At 40.5% G+C, this 18,828-nt stretch overlaps 1 protein-coding gene and 1 long non-coding RNA gene across 2 annotated transcripts in view; one reads left to right on the forward strand and one right to left on the reverse strand.

Moving 5' to 3' along the window:
- The window catches only part of LOC132480645 (uncharacterized), a 90,506-nt gene that overhangs the window by 19,923 nt on the left and 51,755 nt on the right, over positions 1-18,828 (forward strand). The gene's annotated exons all lie outside the window — the stretch shown is intronic.
- On the reverse strand, positions 16,883-18,594 carry LOC132479815 (dipeptidase 2-like). The gene is given in 5 exon segments (XM_060083430.1): positions 16,883-17,028; positions 17,243-17,372; positions 17,677-17,803; positions 18,130-18,209; positions 18,454-18,594. Coding segments are annotated over 5 exon segments (624 nt in total).

The raw sequence follows: 18,828 nt of genomic DNA on the forward strand, positions 1-18,828 counted from the left end.
GGGCCCGTGAGCCATGGCCGCTGAGCCTGCACGTCCGGAGCCTATGCTCCACAATGGGAGAGCCCACAACACTGATAGGCCCGCGTACTGCAAAAAAAAAAAAAAAATGGTGTCTTTCACTACAAAATAAAGGAGCTGTGGAGGATTCCTGGAATGAATGTCAATATTATGACAATAGTATGAGTGTGTTTCATGTTTGGTAATTACAATCATTGTTGCTTTTGCTGTGGTCATCCATTTACAATGTTTGGTGTCAGTTGATTTTTCTCTTGTAAAAATAAAATGCAGTCTGTGTGTGTGGAAAAAAAACATACATGATGTCGTGATAAAGTTGTATGTAATTTGAGATCTGGCAAAAAGCATTTCTTTTCTGTAATGCTAGGATGCTATTTGGACATTTTTGCAAGAAAGAGATTTCAGGATGTAAATCTCGTGTCTCTAAGGTGGGAAGCCAGTTCATGGTGGAACATTCTATTAAACTTGTGTGAGTGCAGAAATATTTCTTTGGAAGAAAGAGGTCATGAATCCCTTTTTAACAGTTAGTGGTTTATAGTATACTGAATGAGCAAAATGGGTATTTCTGAACTTTAGAAAAAAAATATAGTTTTTCTGCATTTATATTATGCAGCTGATATAGAATATCAAAAATTCTTTATTTTGAAAAACAATGTAATCAATTTGACATAATTCATATATATTGAACCTGTGGTACACACACACAATAAAACATACATTCAAAAAATCTTTTTCACTTCAGAAATATTTTCTAGTGTAGTTGATTTACAACGTTGTGGTATTTTAAAATACATGTTTATTAGAGTATAATTGCTTTATAACACTGTATTCGTTTCTGCTTTACAACAAAGTGAATCACCTATATGTATACGTATATCCCCATATCCCCCCGTCTTGAGGCTCCCTCCCAGACTCCCTATCCCACCCCTGTGGGGGACATAAAGCACCGAGCTTATCTCCCTGTGCTATGCGGCAGCTTCCCACTAGCTCTTTTACATCTGGTCGTGTATATATGTCAGTGCTACTCTCTCACTACGTCCCTGTGTCCCCTTCAGCCCTGTGTCCTGAAGTCCGTTCTCTACATCTGTGTCTTTATTCCTGCCCTGTCACTAGGTTCGTCAGTACCATTTTTCTGAATTCCATATATATGTGTTCACATACAGTATTTGTTTTTCTCTTTCTGACGTACTTCACTCTGTATGACAGACTCTAGGTCCAACCACCTCACTACAAATAGCTCAATTTTATTCCTTTTTATGGCTGAGTAATACTCCATTATATATACAGGCCATATCTTCTTTCTATATTCATCTGTCGATGGACATTTAGGTTGGTTCTATGTCCTGGCTATTGTAAATAGTGCTACAGTGAATATTGTGATACATGTATCTTTTTGAATTATGGTTTTCTCCAGGTATATGCTCAGTAGTGGGATTGCTGGGTCATATGGTAGTTCTATTTTTAGCTTTTAAGGAACCTCCATATTCTCCATAGTGGTTGTATCAGTTTACATTCCCACCAACAGTGCAGGAGGGTTCCCTTTTCTCCACACCCTCTGCAGCCTTTATACATTATTGTATTAATTTCTGCTGTGCAGCAAAGTGATTCAGTCATATATATATATATATATATATATATATATATATATATATATATATATTCTTTTCCATTATGGTTTATCACAGGATACTGAATATAGTTTCCCCTGCTGTACAGTAGGTCTTTGTGGCTTGTCCATCCTATGTAGAATAGTTTGCTTCTGCTATTCCAAAACTCCCAATCTTTCCATCACTCTCTCCTTGGCAACCACAACTCTGTTTTCTATATCTGTGTGTTTGTTTCTGTTTTGCTGACATGTTCATTTGTGTCCTGTTTTCGATTCCACATGTAAGTGATATTATATGGTATTTGTCTTTCCCTTTATGACTTACCTCAGTTAGTATCATTATCTCTATGTCCATCCATGTTGCTGCAAATGGCATTATTTCATTCTTTTTTATGTCTGAGTAATATCTATTGTATACGTATACCACACTTTCTTTATACATTCATTTTTTAATGAACATTTAGGTTGTTTCCATGTCTTGGCTATTATAAATAGTGTGTCTATGAACATAGGGTTTTATATTTTTTTTTGAATTATAATTTTGTCTAGATATATGTCCAGAAGTGGGATTGCTAGATCATATGGCAACTCTCTTTATAGTTTTTTTGCAGAACCTCCATACTGTTTTCCATAGTGGCTGCACCAACTTACATGGCCACCAACAGTGCTGAAGGGTTCCCTTTTCTCCATACCCCATCCAGCATTTGTTAATTGTAGATTTTTTTTAATGATGGCCATTCTGATCTGTGTGAAGTGATACCTCATTGTAATTTGGATTTGCATTTCTCTAATAATTAGTGATGATTAGCATCTTTTCATGTGCCTATTGGCTATCTGTATGTCTTCTTTAGAGAAATGTTTATTTAGGTCTTCTACCCATTTTTCCATTGAGTTATTTGTTATATTGTTATTGAGTTGTAGGAGCTGTTTGTATAGTTTGTAAATTAAGCCGTTGTCAGTCTCATCATTTGCTAATATTTTCTCCCAGCCCATAGGTTGTATTTTCATTTTGATTATGGTTTCCTTTGCTGTGCAAAAGCTTATAAGTTTGATTAGTTCCTGTTTCTTTTTTGCTTTTACTGTAAGTCCACTACGTATGAACAAGTTCTGTTCCAAGAGTGCGTTTGTAAGTCCATCTTGTTTGTAAGTCCAACAAAGTTAGCCGAGGTACCCAGGTTACACAGTCGGCTATATGGTATTGTACCATAATAGGTTTATAATACTTTTCACACAAACAGTATATAAGAAACAAACACAAAAACAAAGAAGACATTTTTAGTCTTACAGTACAGTAACTTGAAAAGTACAGTAATACAGTACAACAGCTGGGATACTGGGGCTGGCATCGAGGGAACAGGCGAGAAGAGTTACTGATTGGAGGAGGGGGAGGAGGTGGGAGGTGGTAGAGGTGAAGGAGTATCAGCAGTGGGAGACAGGGGGCAAGCTCCAATTTCACTCATACCTGACATTGATGACACAGGTTCTGGTTCCTTGCTGGATTTAATTCGATCTACCCTCTTGAAAAAATGATCCATTGATGTCTGGGTCGTAGCTCGTTTCTTCTCATCATAGATGATGACATGGTAGCACTGGTTTGCGTTCTGAATGGCTGCTGCCACCTTTGGGTTCCATTGTAGGTCCGAGCCCTGTGCCTCCAAAACTAACAGTGCCTCCTCAAATTTAGAAGATGCCCTTGGCATTTTCTGTGTCGTGAATCTCTTCAGTTCTTCAGTTACTTCTTCTTCCTCCTGTCCCTCTTCATCCTTTCTCTGCGCCTCCAATTCCATCAGTAAGCTCCTCGTGTTGCACAGCAAGGAGTTCAGTGAAATCGTCCTCTTGCAGATCTAGCTCCAGCTTCTCACTGAGGGTCACTACGTTGCTGAAGACCTCTTCAGACTTCTGATCTGCCTTCTCAAGTCCACAAACATCATGAACAAACTGTGGGCAAAGGTTCTTCCAATCCCCATTCATGGTGACCAACATACACTCACACCATGCAAAGTCAATGTTTTTTATGGCCTTGTAGATGTTATAGTCCTTCCAAAATTGTCCCTAGGTTCTTCCTGATTTCTCACTTACCTTTACTGCCTGACAAAAAGTGTGACATAAATATTATTTCTTGAAAGTCGCTATAACTTCCTGGTCCATAGGATGGATGAGCAATGCAGTATTCGGTGACAGATGCACTACTTTGACGTTGGGAAAAGTCATCCATGAAAGGGGCGTGGCCCAGAGCATTGTCAAGCAGCAAGAGAATGTTTTTCTGGGACGTCCTTCTCCGAGCAGTATTCCTCTACATCTGGGATAAAGTGTTGGCAAAACCAGTCCTGGAACGTGGCCTGTGTAATCCAGGATTTGGGGTTACACTTCCACACAATAGGAAGAGAGTCATTGGCTATGTTTTTAAGGGTTCTTGGGTTCTCTGAATGATGAACTAAGAGAGGCTTCAGCTTCATATCACTGGAAGAATTGCCACCAAACAACAGTCAGCCTATCTGTTGCTGCTTTACAGCCCGGCATCAACTTTTCCTTCTTACTGATGTAGCTTCGGTCTGGCATCCTCTTCCAGTACAGTTGTGTCTCATCCACATTAAACACCTGGTTGGGTAAATGCACACCATCATCAATAATTTCTCAAAGTGTTTCAGGAAGTTCCTGGACAGCTACCCTATCTGCACCTGCTGCCTCTCCACTTACTTTTACCTTGTTGAGGTTGGCTCTACTCTTGAACCGATGAAACCAGCCATGGCTGGCATTAAAAAATATGCCCTCTGATTCTTTCCCGTGTTTCTTCTTCAAGTCTTCATAAAGGCTTTTAGCTTTCTCTTGAATCACCATAAGCTGAGCAGGATTTAGCGCTGATGTTGATCCTGCACCTGCACACTGAGAAGTTTCTCCATCTCCTCCATCACTTTTCCGTGCTTCTTTGATATTTTGTCATGAGCATTGAATATTATATTGGCTGTGGGTTTGTCATAAATAGCTTTTATTATGTTGAGATGTGTTTCCTTTATACCCATTTTGGTAAGCGTTTTTATCATGAATGGATGTTGAAGTTTCTCAAATGCTTTTTCGGCATCTATTGAGATGATCATTTTTTTGTGTTTTTCCTTTGTTGATGGAGTGTTTCATGTTGATTGATTGGCATATGTTGAAACAACTTTGTGACACGGGGGTGAATCAGATACGATCATGGTGTATGATCCTCTTATGTGCTGTCAGATTCGGTTTTCTAATATTCAGTTGAGAATTTTTGCATCCATATTTATCAGAGATATTGGCCTGCAATTTTCTTTTTTGCTAGTGTCTTTCTCTGTGTTGTTTTTTTTTAAGTCTTTATTGAATTTGTTACAGTATTGCTTCTGTTTTATGTTTTGGTTTCTTATTTGTGAGGCATGTGGGATCTTAGCTCCACCACTAGGCATTGAACCCACACCCCCTGCACTGGAAGGCAAAATCTTAACTGCAGGACCACCAGAAAAGTCCCCATCTGTGTTTTTTTATTTTTCAGTAAATTTTTTTATTTATTTATTTTTGGATGCATTGGGTGTTTGTTGCTGTGAACGGGCTCTCTCTAGTTGTGGCGAGTATGGGTTACTCTTCGTTGTGGTGTGTGGGCTGTTCACTGCACTGGCTTCTTTTTTGCAGAGCATGGGCTCTAGGTGCGTGGGCTTCAGTAGTTGTGGCTATCAGGCTCAGTAGTTGTGGCTCGTGGGCTTTAGAGCACAGGCTCAGTAGTTGTGGCACACAGGCTTAGTTGCTCCACGGCATGTGAGATCTTCCCGGACCAGGGCTTGAAACTATGTCCCCTGCATTGGCAGATGGATTCTTAACCACTGTGCCACCAGGGAAGTCCCCCCCATCTGGTTTTGATATCAGGGTGATGGTGGCTTCATAGAATGTCATTGGATGTATTCCTTAATCTTCAATCTTTTCGAAGAGTTTGAGAAGAATCAGTGTAAGTTTTGCTTTGTATATTTGGTAGAATTTGCCTGTGAAACCATCTGATCCTAGATTTTTGTGGGTAGGGAGTTTTTGTAAATTACAGTTTCTATTTTGCTTGTAGTGATCAGTCTGTTCAAGTTATCTATTTCTTCTTGATTCAGTTTTGTTTGGCTGTAAAAAACAACATATATTTTTAAGTTATGTTAGCAGCTAAATACTTACCATGTATTAGACCACAAAAGAGCAGAGAAAAAAATATTAAAGTATTTTTTCAAATAGAAAAAGTATTGAAATATTTTTAAGAAATTGGGATAATAGTACTAGTTACAATAATGACAAATTGTTCTGAAATTAAACACTACTTTATCTAAGATGCATATCATATGCTTATCGTTTTACTGTTTTTAAATACATGGAATGTTTTCACCTTTCTAAAGTAATTATTTTATTTTACCTGTATATTGGGAAAAAATTTTAGTTGCACATAATATAAAAAATTACACTTTAATAGGAGACATTAATCCATTTACCTTTGCTGTAGTATTGAAAATACTTAGGTTTAGAGTTACCATGTTATTGAGTACCCTTTTTTATTTATTTATTTATTTATTTATTTATTTATTTTTTGCGGTACGCGGGCTTCTCACTGTTGTGGCCTCTCCCGTTGCGGAGCACAGGCTCCAGACGTGCAGGCTCAGCAGCCATGGCTCACGGGCCTAGCCGCTCCATGGCATGTGGGATCTTCCCAGGCCAGGGCACGAACCCACGTCCCCTGCATCGGCAGGCGGACTCTCAACTACTGTGCCACCAGGGAAGCCCTATTTATTTATTTTTAAAGAGACTTAATTTGGGGGAGGTATAAATTATTTATTTATTTATTTATTTTTAGCATCTTTATTGGACTATAATTGCTTTACAATGGTGTGTTAGTTTCTGCTGTATAACAAAGTGAATCAGCTATACATATAAATATATCCCGATTTCTCCTCCCTCTTGCATCTCCCTCCCACCCTCCGTTTCCCACCCCTCTAAGTGGTCACAAAGCACTGAGCTGATCTCCCCATGCTATGCAACTGTTTCCTACTAGCTATCTATTTTACATTTGGTAGTATATATAAGTTAATGCCACTCTCTCACTTCGTCCCGGCTTACCCTTCCCCCTCCCCATGTCCTCAAGTCCATTCTCTACGTCTGCGTCTGTATTCCTGTCCTGCCCGTAGTTTCTTCCCAACCATTTTTTTTCTTTTTTTAGATTCCATATATATGTGTTAGCATACAGTATTCGTTTTTGTCTTTCTGACTGACTTCACTCTGCATGACAGACTCTAGGTCCATCCGCCTCACTATAAATAACTCAATTTCATTTATTTTTATGGCTGATAATATTCCATTTTATATTGAAGACGTGCAAAATCTTTTTTATCCATTCATCAGTTGATGGACACTTAGGTTGCTTCCATGACCTGGTTATTGCAAATAGAGTTGCAATGAACATTGTGGAACATGATTCTTTTTGAATTATGGTTTTCTCCAGGTATATGCCCAGTAGTGGGATTGCTGTGTCATATGGTAGCTCTATTTTTAGTTTTTTAAGGAACCTCCATACTGTTCTCCATAGTGTCTGTGTATCAATTTACATTCCCACCAACGGTGCAAGAGGGTTCCCTTTTCTCCACACCTCTGCAGCATTTATTGTTTGTAGATTTTTTGAATGATGGCCCTTCTTACCTGTGTGGGATGATACCTCATTGTAATTTTGATTTACAATTCTCTAATGATCAGTGATGTTGAGCATTCTTTCATGTGTTTCCTGGCAATGTGTATATCTTCTTTGGAGAAATATCTAATAGGTCTTCTGCCCATTTATGGATTGGCTTGTTTGTTTCTTTGATATTGAGCTGCAGGGGGTGCTTATAAAGTTTGGAGATTAATCCTTTGTCAGTTGCTTCATTGGCAAATATTTTCTCCCATTCTGGGGGGTGTCTTTTCATCTTGTTTACGTTTTCTTTTGCTGTGCAAAAGCTTTTAAGTCTCATTAGGTCCCATGTTTTTATTTTTATTTTTATTTCCATTTCTCTAGGAGGTGGGTCAAAAAGGATCTTGCTGTGATTGATGTCATAGAGTGTTCTGCCTATGTTTTCCTCTAAGAATTTTATAGTGTCTGGCTTTACATTAAGTCTTTTATCCATTTTGAGTTTATTTTTGTGTATGGTGTAAGGGAGTCTTTTAATTTAATTCTTTGACCTGTAGCTGTCCAGTTTTCCCAGCACCACTTATTGAAGAGGCCGTGATTTCTCCATTCTATATTCTTGCCTCCTTTATCAAAAATAAGGTGACCATATGTGTCTGGGTTTATCTCTGGGCTTTCTCTCCTGTTCCATTGATATATATTTCTGTTTTTGTGCCAGTACCATACTGTGTTGATTACTGTAGCTTTGTAGTATAGTCTGAAGTCAGGGATTCTGATTACTCCAGCTCTGTTTTTCTTCTCAAGATTGCTTTGGCTGTTCGGGGTCTTTTGTGTTTCCATACAAATTGGGAAATATTTTGTGGTAGTTTTCTGAAAAATGCCATTGGTATTTTGATAGGGATTGCATTGAATCTGTAGATTGCTTTGTGTAGTATAGTCATTTCACAGTGTTGATTCTTCCAATCCAAGAACATGGTATATCTCTCCACCTGTTTGTGTCATCTTTGATTTATTTCATCAGTGTCTTATAGTTTTCTGAGTAAAAGTCTTTTGTCTCCTTAGGTAGGTTTATTCCTAGGTATTTTATTCCTTTTGTTGCATGGGTAAATGGGAGTGTTTCCTTAATTTCTCTTTCAGAGTTTTCATCTTTAGTTTATGAGAATGAAAGGGATATCTGTACATTAATTTTGTATCCTGCAGCCTTACAAACTTCATTGATTAACTCTAGTAGGTTTCTGGTAGCACCTTTAGGATTCTCTATATATAGTATCATGTCATCTAGTGGCAAACAGTGACAGCTTAACTTCTTCTTTTCCGAGTTGGATTCCTTTTATTTCTTTTTCTTATCTGATTGTTGTAGGTAAAAATTCCAAAAGTGTGTTGAATAATAGTGGTGAGAGTGGGCAACGTTGTCTTGTTCCTGATCTTAGTGGAAATGGTTTCACTTTTTCACCATTGAGAACAATGATGACTGTGGGTTTGTCATATATGGCCTTTACTATGTTGAGGAAAGTTCCTTCTATGCCTACTTTCTAGAGGTTTATCATAAATGGCTGTTTAATATTGTCGAAAGCATTTTCTGCATGTATTGAGATGATCATATGGTTTTTATCCTTCAGGTTTTTTAATATGATGTATCACATTGATTTGCATGTATTGAAGAATCCTTGCATCACTGGGATAAACCCAGCTTGATTATGGTGTATGATCCTTTTAATGTGCTGTTGGATTCTTTTTGCTAGTATTTTGCTGAGAATTTTTGCATGTATGTTCATCAGTAATATTGGCCTGTAGTTTTCATTATTTGTGACATCTTTGTCTGGTTTTGGTATCAGGGAGATGGTGGTCTCATAGAATAAGTTTGGGAGTGTTCCTCCCTCTGCTATATTTTGGAAGAGTTTGAGAAGGTTAGGTGTTAACTCTTCTCTAAATATTTGATAGACTTTGCCTTTGAAGCCATCTGGTCCTGGGCTTTTGTTTGTTGGAAGATTTTAATGACAGTCTCAATTTCAGTGCTTCGGATTGGTTTGTTTATAGTTTCTATTTCTTCCTGGTTCAGTCTTGGAAGTTTGTGCTTTTCTAAGAATTTGTCCATTTCTTCCAGGTTGTCCATTTTACTGGCATATAGTTGCTTGCAGTAACCTCTCATAATCCTTTGTATTTCTGCAGTGTCAGTTGTTACTTCTCCTTTTTCATTTGTAATTTTATTGATTTGAGTCTTCTCCCTTTTTTTCTTGATGACTCTGGCTAATGGTTTTATCACTTTTGTTTATCTTCTCAAAGAATCAGCTTTTAGTTTTTTTGATCTTTGCTGTTTCCTTCATTTCTTTTTCATTTATTTCTGATCTGACCGTTATGATTTCTTTCCTCTGCTGACTTTGGGTTTTTTTGTTTGTTTCTTTCTTTCTCTAATTGCTTTAGGTGTAAGCTTAGCTTGTTTATTTGAGATGTTTCTTGTTTCGTGAGGCAGGATTGTATTGCTATAAACTTGCCTCTTAGAACTGCTTTTGCGGCATCCCATAGGTTTGGGGTCGTCATGTTTTCATTGCCATTTGTTTCTAGGTATTTTTTAATTTCCTCTTTGATTTCTTCAGTGATCTCTTGGTTATAAAGTAGTGTATTGTTTAGCGTCCATGTGGTTGTATTCTTTTACAGATTTTTTTCCTGTAATTGATACCTATTCTGATAGCGTTGTCGGAAAAGATACATGATACAATTTCAAGTTTCTTAAATTTACCAATGCTTGATTTGTGACCCAAGATATGATCTATCCTGAAGAATGTTCCTCAAACACTTGAGAAAGAGTGTATTCTGTTGTTTTTGGATGGAATGTCCTATAAATATCAATTAAGTCCATCTTGTTTAATGTATCATTTAAAGCTTGTGTTTCCTTATTTATTTTCATTTTGGATGGTCTGTTCATTGTTGAAAGAGGGGTGTTAAGTCCCCTACTACGATTGTGTTACCTTCGATTTCCCCTTTTATGGCTGTTAGCCTTTTCCTTATGTATGGAGGTGCTCCTATATTGGGTGCATAAATATGTACAATTGTTATGTCTTCTTCTTAGGTTGATCCCTTGATGATTATGTAGTGTCCTTCTTTGTCTCCTGTAATAGTCTTTATTTTAAAGTCTCTTTTTTCTGATATGAAAATTGCTACTCTATCTTTCTTCTGATTTCCATTTGCATGGAATATTTTATTCCATCCCCTCACTTTCTGTCTGTATGTGTCCCTAGGTCTGAAGTGGGTCTCTTGTAGACCGCATATATACCGGTCGTGTTTTCAGATCCATTCAGCCAGTCTGTGTCTTTTGGTTGGAGCATTTACTCCATTTACATTTAAGGTAATTATTGATATGTATGTTCTTATTACCATTTTCTTAATTGTTTTGGGTTTGATATTGTATGTCTTTTCCTTCTCTTGTGTTTCCTGCCTAGAGAAGTTCCTTTAGCATTTGTTGTAAAGCTGGTTTGGTGGTGCTGCATTCTCTTAGATTTTGCTTGTCTGTAAAGGTTTTAATTTCTCTGTCGAATCTGAATGAGATCCTTGCTGGGTAGAGTAATCTTGGTTGTAGCTTTTCTCCTTTCTTCACTTTAAATATGTCCTGCCTGTCCCTTCTGGCTTGCAGAGTTTCTTCTGAAAGATCAGCTGTTAACCTTATGGGGATTCCCTTGTATGTTTTTTGTTGTTTTTCTCTTGCTGCTTTTAATATTATTTCTTTGCATTTAATTTTTGAAAGTTTGATTAATATGTGTTTTGGCATGTTTCTCCTTGGGTGTATCTTGTATGGGACTCTCTGCACTTCCTGGACTTGATTAACGATTTCCTTTCACATATTAGCGAAGTTTTCAACTATAATCTCTTCAAATATTTTCTCTGTCTCTTTCTTTTTCTCTTCTACTTCTGTGACCCCTATATTCAAATGTTGGTGTGTTTAACATTGTCCCAGAAGTGTCTCAGATTGTCCTCAATTCTTTTCATTCTTTTTTCTTTATTCTGCTCTGTGGTAGTTATTTCCACTATTTTGTCTTCCAGGTCATTTATCCATTCTTCTGCCTCAGTTATTCTGCTATTGTTTCCTTCTAGAAAATTTTCAATTCCATTTACTGTGTTGTTCATCATTGTTTGTTTGCTCTTTAGTTCTTCTAGGTCCTTGTTAAACATGTCTTGTATATTCTCCATTCCAGTTCCAAGATTTGGGATCATATTTAGTATCATTACTCTGAATTCTTTTTCAGGTAGACTGCCTATTTCCTCTACATTTGTTTGGTCTGGTGGGTTTTTACCTTGTTCCTTCATCTGCTCTGTGTTTCTCTGTCTTCTCATTTGGCTTTGTGGACGGTGTTTGGGGTCTCCTTTACGCAGGCTGAAGATTCGTAATTCCCGTTGTTTTTGGTGTCTGCCCCCAGTGGCTAAGGTTGGTTCAGTGGGTTGTGTATGCTTTCTGGTGGAGAGGACTGGTGCCTGTGTTCTGGTGGGTTTGTCTGGATCTTGTCTTTCTGTTGGGCAGGTCCGCATCCAGTGTTGTGTTTTGGGGTGTCTGTGACCTATTAAGATTTTAGGCAGCCTCTCTGATAATTGGTGGGCCTGCATTCCTGTCTTGCTAGTTGTTTGGCATTGGATGTCCAGCACGGGATCTTACTGGTCTTTGAGTGGAGCTGGGTCTTAGCATTGAGACGGATATCTCTGGGAGGCTTTCGCCATTTTGATATTACAAGGTGCCCAAGGTCTCTGGTAGACCAATATTCTGAACTCTGCTCTCCCAACTCAGAGGCACAGGCCTGACACCCGGCTGGAGCACCAAGACCCTCTCAGCCACACAGCTGGGGGTGAGAGCAAGAGCTAGCTTTGGTACATCTCAAAGAACACCAATGAGATTCACTCACCATTTTCTCTCCATCAGTGAAGAAAACAAAATTCAGTGTTCGGTGAGTCAGCCACCTTGGTAGCCAGCCTCCAAGAAGGCCCTAATCATACCCTAATTATCTCCCAGTCATCATGCACCTGTGTGCCTCCTCACAGTTGAAAAGGGCTGATGTTTTAACTAATAAGACATTGCAGAAATGACAAAGTGCAGCTTCCAAAGGTATAAAAGATATTGAAGCTTCTGCTTTGGTTTCTGCTAGATCACTCATCCTGGGGTAAGCCAGCTGCCATGTCATGAGGACACTCAAGCAGCCCTAAGGAGAGATTCATGTGGCAAGGAGCTGAGGCCTCTTACTTACAGCCACATGAGTGAGTCATCTCACCAGTCACAATACTTAATTTTATTTATTTATGGTTGTGTTGGGTCTTCGAGGCTGCACAGGGTTTCTCTAGTTGTGTCGAGCAGGGGCTACTCATCATTGTGGTGCATGGGTTTCTCCTTGCTGTGGTTTCTCTTCTTGTGGAGTATGGGCTCTAGGTGCATGGACTTCATTAGTTGTGTCATGCAGGCTCAGTAGTTGTTGCTTGCAGGCTCTAGAACGCAGGCCAAGTAGTCGTGGCACATGGGCTTAGTTTCTCTACAGCCTGTGGGATCTTCCCAGACCAGGGATTGAACCCCTGTCCCCTGCATTGGCAGGCAAATTCTTACCCACTGAGCTACCAGGGAAGTCCAGTGTGCTCTTTTTTAAACCTAGTCTGTTTTCATTATTTTCTATCTTAACTGTTCTATATTAAATAAAAAATAATAATACTCCTTTCTACCCCTCCTCTTTGAGGATGATATATGAAGAAGTATGTCTTATTTATTAATCTGAAATTTTCACCTTACTTTTAAGAAGTAATCACAGTGTCAAGTATTTAATACCTTTCACTTCCACCTTGAAAAGCATGGATATTAAAGTGCTAATATAATTACCTTCCCTAGTCTATCATTTTTACTTTTTGTTATGTATAAAAAACAACTAAAAATATGCATGGTTTGTAAGGAAATGACAAATTTCAGAAAATTCAGAATCTGCATACACTCTATACGTAGCTTCCAGATACAGACACAGAAAATTGCCAGATACTCAGAGCCCCCCTTGTCCAATTCTAGTGACTCCCCTTAAGGTTTAATATTGTTCTGGTATCTAACAAAAAGATCACTTTACCTGTATTTTGTATTTTATATAAATGTAATGGCACAGTAAAATCACTTTTGGATTGGGCTTTTTTATTTTATGTTGTTTATGAATACGCCTATATGGTTGCCTGTTGTTGTTGTCATGCACTGACACTGTTGCAAAGGATTCCATAGTGTAAATATTTAACTATTAATTAATTTTTTCCAAAATGTATTACAATATGAGTGATTTTCAGTTTGGGTCTATTGAGAATTGCACTGGTATATACATACTAGAACTTGAGCTTTGGTGGTATGTGTATAAATTATTGTTCAATATACATGTAGTAGTAAAATTTTTGACTCATAGCTTTCATCTGTTTATCTTTTAAGATACTTCTAAATATTTTCAAAACATTTGTATGATTTTTCATCCTCAGCAGCAGTGAATGAGATTCAAGGATTACACACATTCTTGTCAAACTTGATAATACCTGTCATTTTCATTTGAACTTTCTGGTTGGTGAGTGATAATTCCAGGTATGACTTTTTTGCATTTAATTGACTACTAAGAAGCCAAGCATCTTTTGATATGTTTACTTAACGTTCTGTACTCTCTTTCTTGAAATATCTTTTGGTATATTTTTCCCATCTTTGTTATTACATTATCTTCTTATTGAAGACTTTTTTTTTTTAACATCTGAAGACTTCCTATTTAGGAGTTTTAAATATATACTTGATATAAGTTCTTCTGTCTTTCTGTCTTTCCTCTTTCTTTAGATGAGTGTCAGTTTTTAATGTTAATAACATCTAATTTGTTATTTTCCTCTATTTAGTCTTATTTCTATTTATTTATGTAATCTTATCTGTTGCAGAACACATTATATATTGTAAACCACAAATATGTTTTCGTTTCTTCAATAAATCTAATTGTTAAGCTTTAAATTTAAGTTAACTTTCTGAACTAAATATTTTGTATCATAGTGAGCATTAATTTGTCTGTGACAGCTGAAAGGTTACATTTATTCAGAAAATGTTGTATTCAGCTTTCTTTTCATTTGCTCCTACTTCTTATTGATTCACAGAGGTAAACATCACTTCATCCATGGATCTGACTTTTCTTGATTTCTCATGGTCATTCTCATTAATTCTTCTTGCCTCATGAAATCTTTAGGCATTGCATTATTCCACAAAAGCAAAAAGCTTCCTTGGGCCTTTTTCCTCAGAAGATTGATTATTTCCACATTTTAAATGGGAGATTGCAATAAGTTAGGAGAAAATGCCACAGGGGTCTCTCTCTTTTTTTTTTCTTTCACATCTTGTATCAGCCTCTGCTTGCACTCTGTGTGCAAAGATTTTTGTACAACACAGTGATAGAAGTGCCAGGTGTTTCTCTCCTTGGGGCAAAAGACAGATTAATTACCTGACAAATAAAATAAAGACAGTGTCCTTCTCTGTTCACATGTTGGAAAGGATTGCTTGCATCCTAATTTAAAAGTTTCAGGTGAGTGAAGCTTAAGATTCCAAAGCTTTAATCCATATTTGCACCATGCACAGCATCCAACAGGACTGCTTTACATAACCCCATGAGACTTTTGTGTGCAAGTGAAATAGATAAAAATATAAAACTATTGCTGTCTTTTTGGGTCATAAAAAAGATTTTTTGTCTCATTTAAAATATTTTTTTTCTAAAATCCAAAAACGTGTCAGGCTAAAATATTGGAATTTCAAATATGGTAAAACCCCTTTTGAACGATGCGAAGTGTGACTTCTTTGTAGTGCTGATTTGCATTGCCCACTTGCTTGGTTGGCCAAAAAGGGCCTACGCGTTTTTTCCTGAATATATTCAGGAAAAAAAAACGTATGCCCATTTTGGCCAACTGCATCATTGTCGAAGTTCTGCCGCTTTTCATGTGCTTTAAAGGCGACTCCGATCTACCTCTTGAAAACGGTTTCCTGCAATTCTGCCTTGTTTTCAAATCCTCTTCGTTGCCTTACCTCAATAAGGTACGAAAGTTATCATTTATTATCCTGCAGGTTTGTGAATTTTAGTGCCTCTGAGATTCATTTTTCAACTCGCCTTTTTGGGAGCTGGCCTCCAAACCGCAGGATTGCTTCAGGCCCTATTCTGGTTCCGGGGGGCAGGCAGAGCCTTTGGTTAATTCTTCTTCCTGATTGGAAATTAGAGTGACATGTGTCTGTCCAAACACCTAGAGCTGATCTCTCATTGGTTCCCCCTCTACCCGTTCAACCTCTGGACAAATTGCAAACTGTACGAAACAGGAGGTTAAAGGTGCTGATTCTCCAAGTGGGGAGATTGTTGGTAAAGCAGCTGGAATGGTGAACCCGAGCACCACGAGATGAAAAATGAGGTGCGTTTTAGAAACGTTTCCTGATCATATGGTGTACCATCCTCTGGGTTTCCCATGCATGTTTTAGCTGTAGGAAGATTCCCTTGAACCTGGAGATTTCTGACCCATGGAATGGGTAGCACGCAGTATTACTTTAAAGGGTCTGCATTTGCTCACGCAACCTCACCAATCCGGTCTCCCCCAAGAGTGTCCAGCCTTATGTCTCTTCCAGCTGTGGGTCTAGATGTGGTCAATCCAGGTTGCACCACAGCCACTGAATGAATTTTGTAAGAATTTCTCTCTCTTTCACTATCTTTGCTTTTTTTTGTAATTTGTATTTATAATGGGATTTAGCTGATTTTCAATGCTGTGTTTGTGCCCCTTTACACCCACTATATTCACTTACCAAGAAATATCAATAAATACTTTTTAAGATTCTTACTACGCGGATATATTCTTCTGTGGTGAATAAGGTGTGTTGAGTCCAGTTCACTGAGCAATGAGTATGTCTTCTCTATTACATATTTGGTTGATTGAACGGTATCTGTGCTAATTTCAAACTGTTGTTTTATGCATCACCCCACCTCACCTTTCCCCTTAAGCAGCCATAAGTGTGTTTTCTAAATGTGTGACTCTGTTCTGTTTTGTAATTTAGTTCATGTAGCGATTTTTACATTCCGTCTATAACTGATATCTTATGATAAGTTTCTTTATCTGTGTGACGTATTTCTCTTAGAATCATCGTACCTAAATCCACTCATTATGCTGCTACTAGCCTTAGGACATTGATTTCATGGCTGAGTGATATTCCATTGTACATAAGTACTACAACTTGTTTATCCATTTTTCTCTTTCATGAGATACTTAAGATGTACCCGAGTCGAGGATTTTGTGAGCACAGCAGCCCTAAAATTTGGGGTGCCTGTGTCCTGTCGATTTTTGGTTTTCTCAAGATATAAGCCCATGAGTGGAAGTGCCCTGTGCTCTGTAGCTCTGTTTTTTAGATGTTTTAGGAAACACCATACAATTTTCGAGAGTGGCCGTTGGCAATTTATATCACGCCCTTCAGCGAAAAAAAGCTCCCTTTTCTCCTTGACTTGCCCTGCATTTCTGGTTTTTACACTTTTTCAGCATGGCCCTTTTGACCAATGCCTAGTGAGACTTCTTTGCAGTGTTGATTTGCATTGCCCACTTCTTTGGTTGGCCAAAAAGGGCGAATGCGTTTTTTCCTGAATATATTCAGGTGCTCACCAGGGCATGTAGCAGGTGTGGGTGAGTGTCACGTAGCGCACACCCAGCGCATAGAAGGTACGCAAGATGGAGAGGCTACTGTCCAGTGAGTGCCCGCCCTCCACACCAGTAAGGCAAGCCAACTTCCGGGTATTGTTGAGAGCTGGGGGCACATAGGTCAGATGATCATTTTCAGAGGCAGGGGTAGCCTACTGAAGTCCCTAACACCCACTACCACCAGTCTGTTTACCTTTTTTTTTGGCCGTGCCACGCAGCATAAGGGCTCTTAGTTCCCCCACCGGGAATCAAACCCGACCCCCCTGCAGTTGAAGCGTGGAGTCTTAACCTCTAGACTACCAGGGAAGTCCCCCGTCTACCTTTAACTGAGGTCACAAGCTCTAGCTCAGAATAGGAGGCACACATGAGGTGGATGAGGTCAATTTGTTCCAGGATGAGGCGCACAGCATCCCGTTCGTGGGTCTGGCATGGGACGTAGGCTGACCAGAACTGAGGGAAGGCCAGGGCTTAGTTTGGGCTTTGGAACTCCTTGGGCTTCTCATAGCCTCCTCAGCTGGCACAGCACTTACTGTGCCCAGAAGTCACATGTAATGCGTTGCTTTTTCTGTGGTACTTGGAAGCCCGTCAGGTGGGCTCACTGTGACCCCTGTAGCCCCCAGCATCCATGGCATGGCACTTTCTAGGTCACTATGGTAACTTCGTTCCAATGTGACTAACCTGTGGCCTCTGTGGCCCCCAAACTGCCCCACATTCCCCAGCAGCCATGGTGGCACCTTGTGTGTCCCTTTGGTACCTGGCCACCCACGAGACCATCTTTCAGCCTGTCCAAGCTGGTCTAGCCATGGCTGAAATTGCGCAGATTACCATGGTATAGCCCATTGTGGTAAAACTGCCTCAGGACCAGGGGCATGTTGTTGTGGCTGGAGGGAGGTCAAGGCAAATGGGTGGGCTCCTTAGGTCTTGGGATCGGGCAGGACACATTGCCTGGCCTGGGCCAGCCTGGGGGTCCCCCACCTCACACTGTCACACAGACTATACTAGGAGCAGCTGAGGCCTGGGCTGAGGGTTTCCCACCAGGGAGGGGATGACAGAGAAGGGGAAGGGCATCCATAGATGATGGAGAGGACATCCAGGGGTGGTGTGAGGGAGCCTCCCCAATAGCGCTACATGCTCCGGACCTCCTCCTCTGCCCAGGGCCAGGCTAGGCCCCCACCGGCCCCCAGCAGCCCGCACACACTGCAGCCACCCTTCCACAAGCGGGAAGTCCCGCATCAGGGCCCGCGTGCGCTCCCGCGGACTTGGGGTGCTGGAGGTGCCCAGCGTGGTCTGCACGAGGGTTACCGGTCACAGCAGCAGACCCAGCAGGAGCAGCAGGCACAGCAGAGGCCACTGGCTGCGTGCACGGGGAACTTCGAGGCCCCCGGGCCGCAAGCTGCGCAGGGCAAGGCAGGCGGGCAGAGGCGGGTCTGAGAGGGGCGGGCGATGGGGCTCTGCCCGTCGACACAGGCCACCCAGCGGCGCGGCCTCGCGAGGGGGGCGGGGTGAGGGAGGGGATACAGAGTCACAGGACCCTGCGACCCGTGTGCGGAGAGCCGCGATCCGGATCCGGGAAGCCCGGCAGCCACAGGGCGGCACTGCCCTCCCACCCCCTGCTCAGAGGCAGCTCCCGCGGGCTAAGCTGGCCTCTGCTGAGAGCCCACTCGCCTCCCATCGCGGGTTTCCTCCGCCCCCGCCCCTCTTCCCACACCCACTGCTCCGAGGGGGCGCCCTAGGGTGTTCTCCCCCGCCTCTAACCTTCCTGTCCAAAATGGGGTGCTTCTCTCAGAGGGCCACCTGCAGCCCGTGGCCTCCCGGGAGCACACCTCGTCCCCATCTGCCTGCAGCCGGCCCTGCCCACCCCGAGGGCTGCGTGCGAGGGTCTCTGTGGCCACAAGTGCTCTGGGCT

The sequence above is a fragment of the Mesoplodon densirostris genome, chromosome 19 (assembly GCF_025265405.1).
Source record: "Mesoplodon densirostris isolate mMesDen1 chromosome 19, mMesDen1 primary haplotype, whole genome shotgun sequence".
NCBI lineage: Eukaryota > Metazoa > Chordata > Mammalia > Artiodactyla > Ziphiidae > Mesoplodon > Mesoplodon densirostris.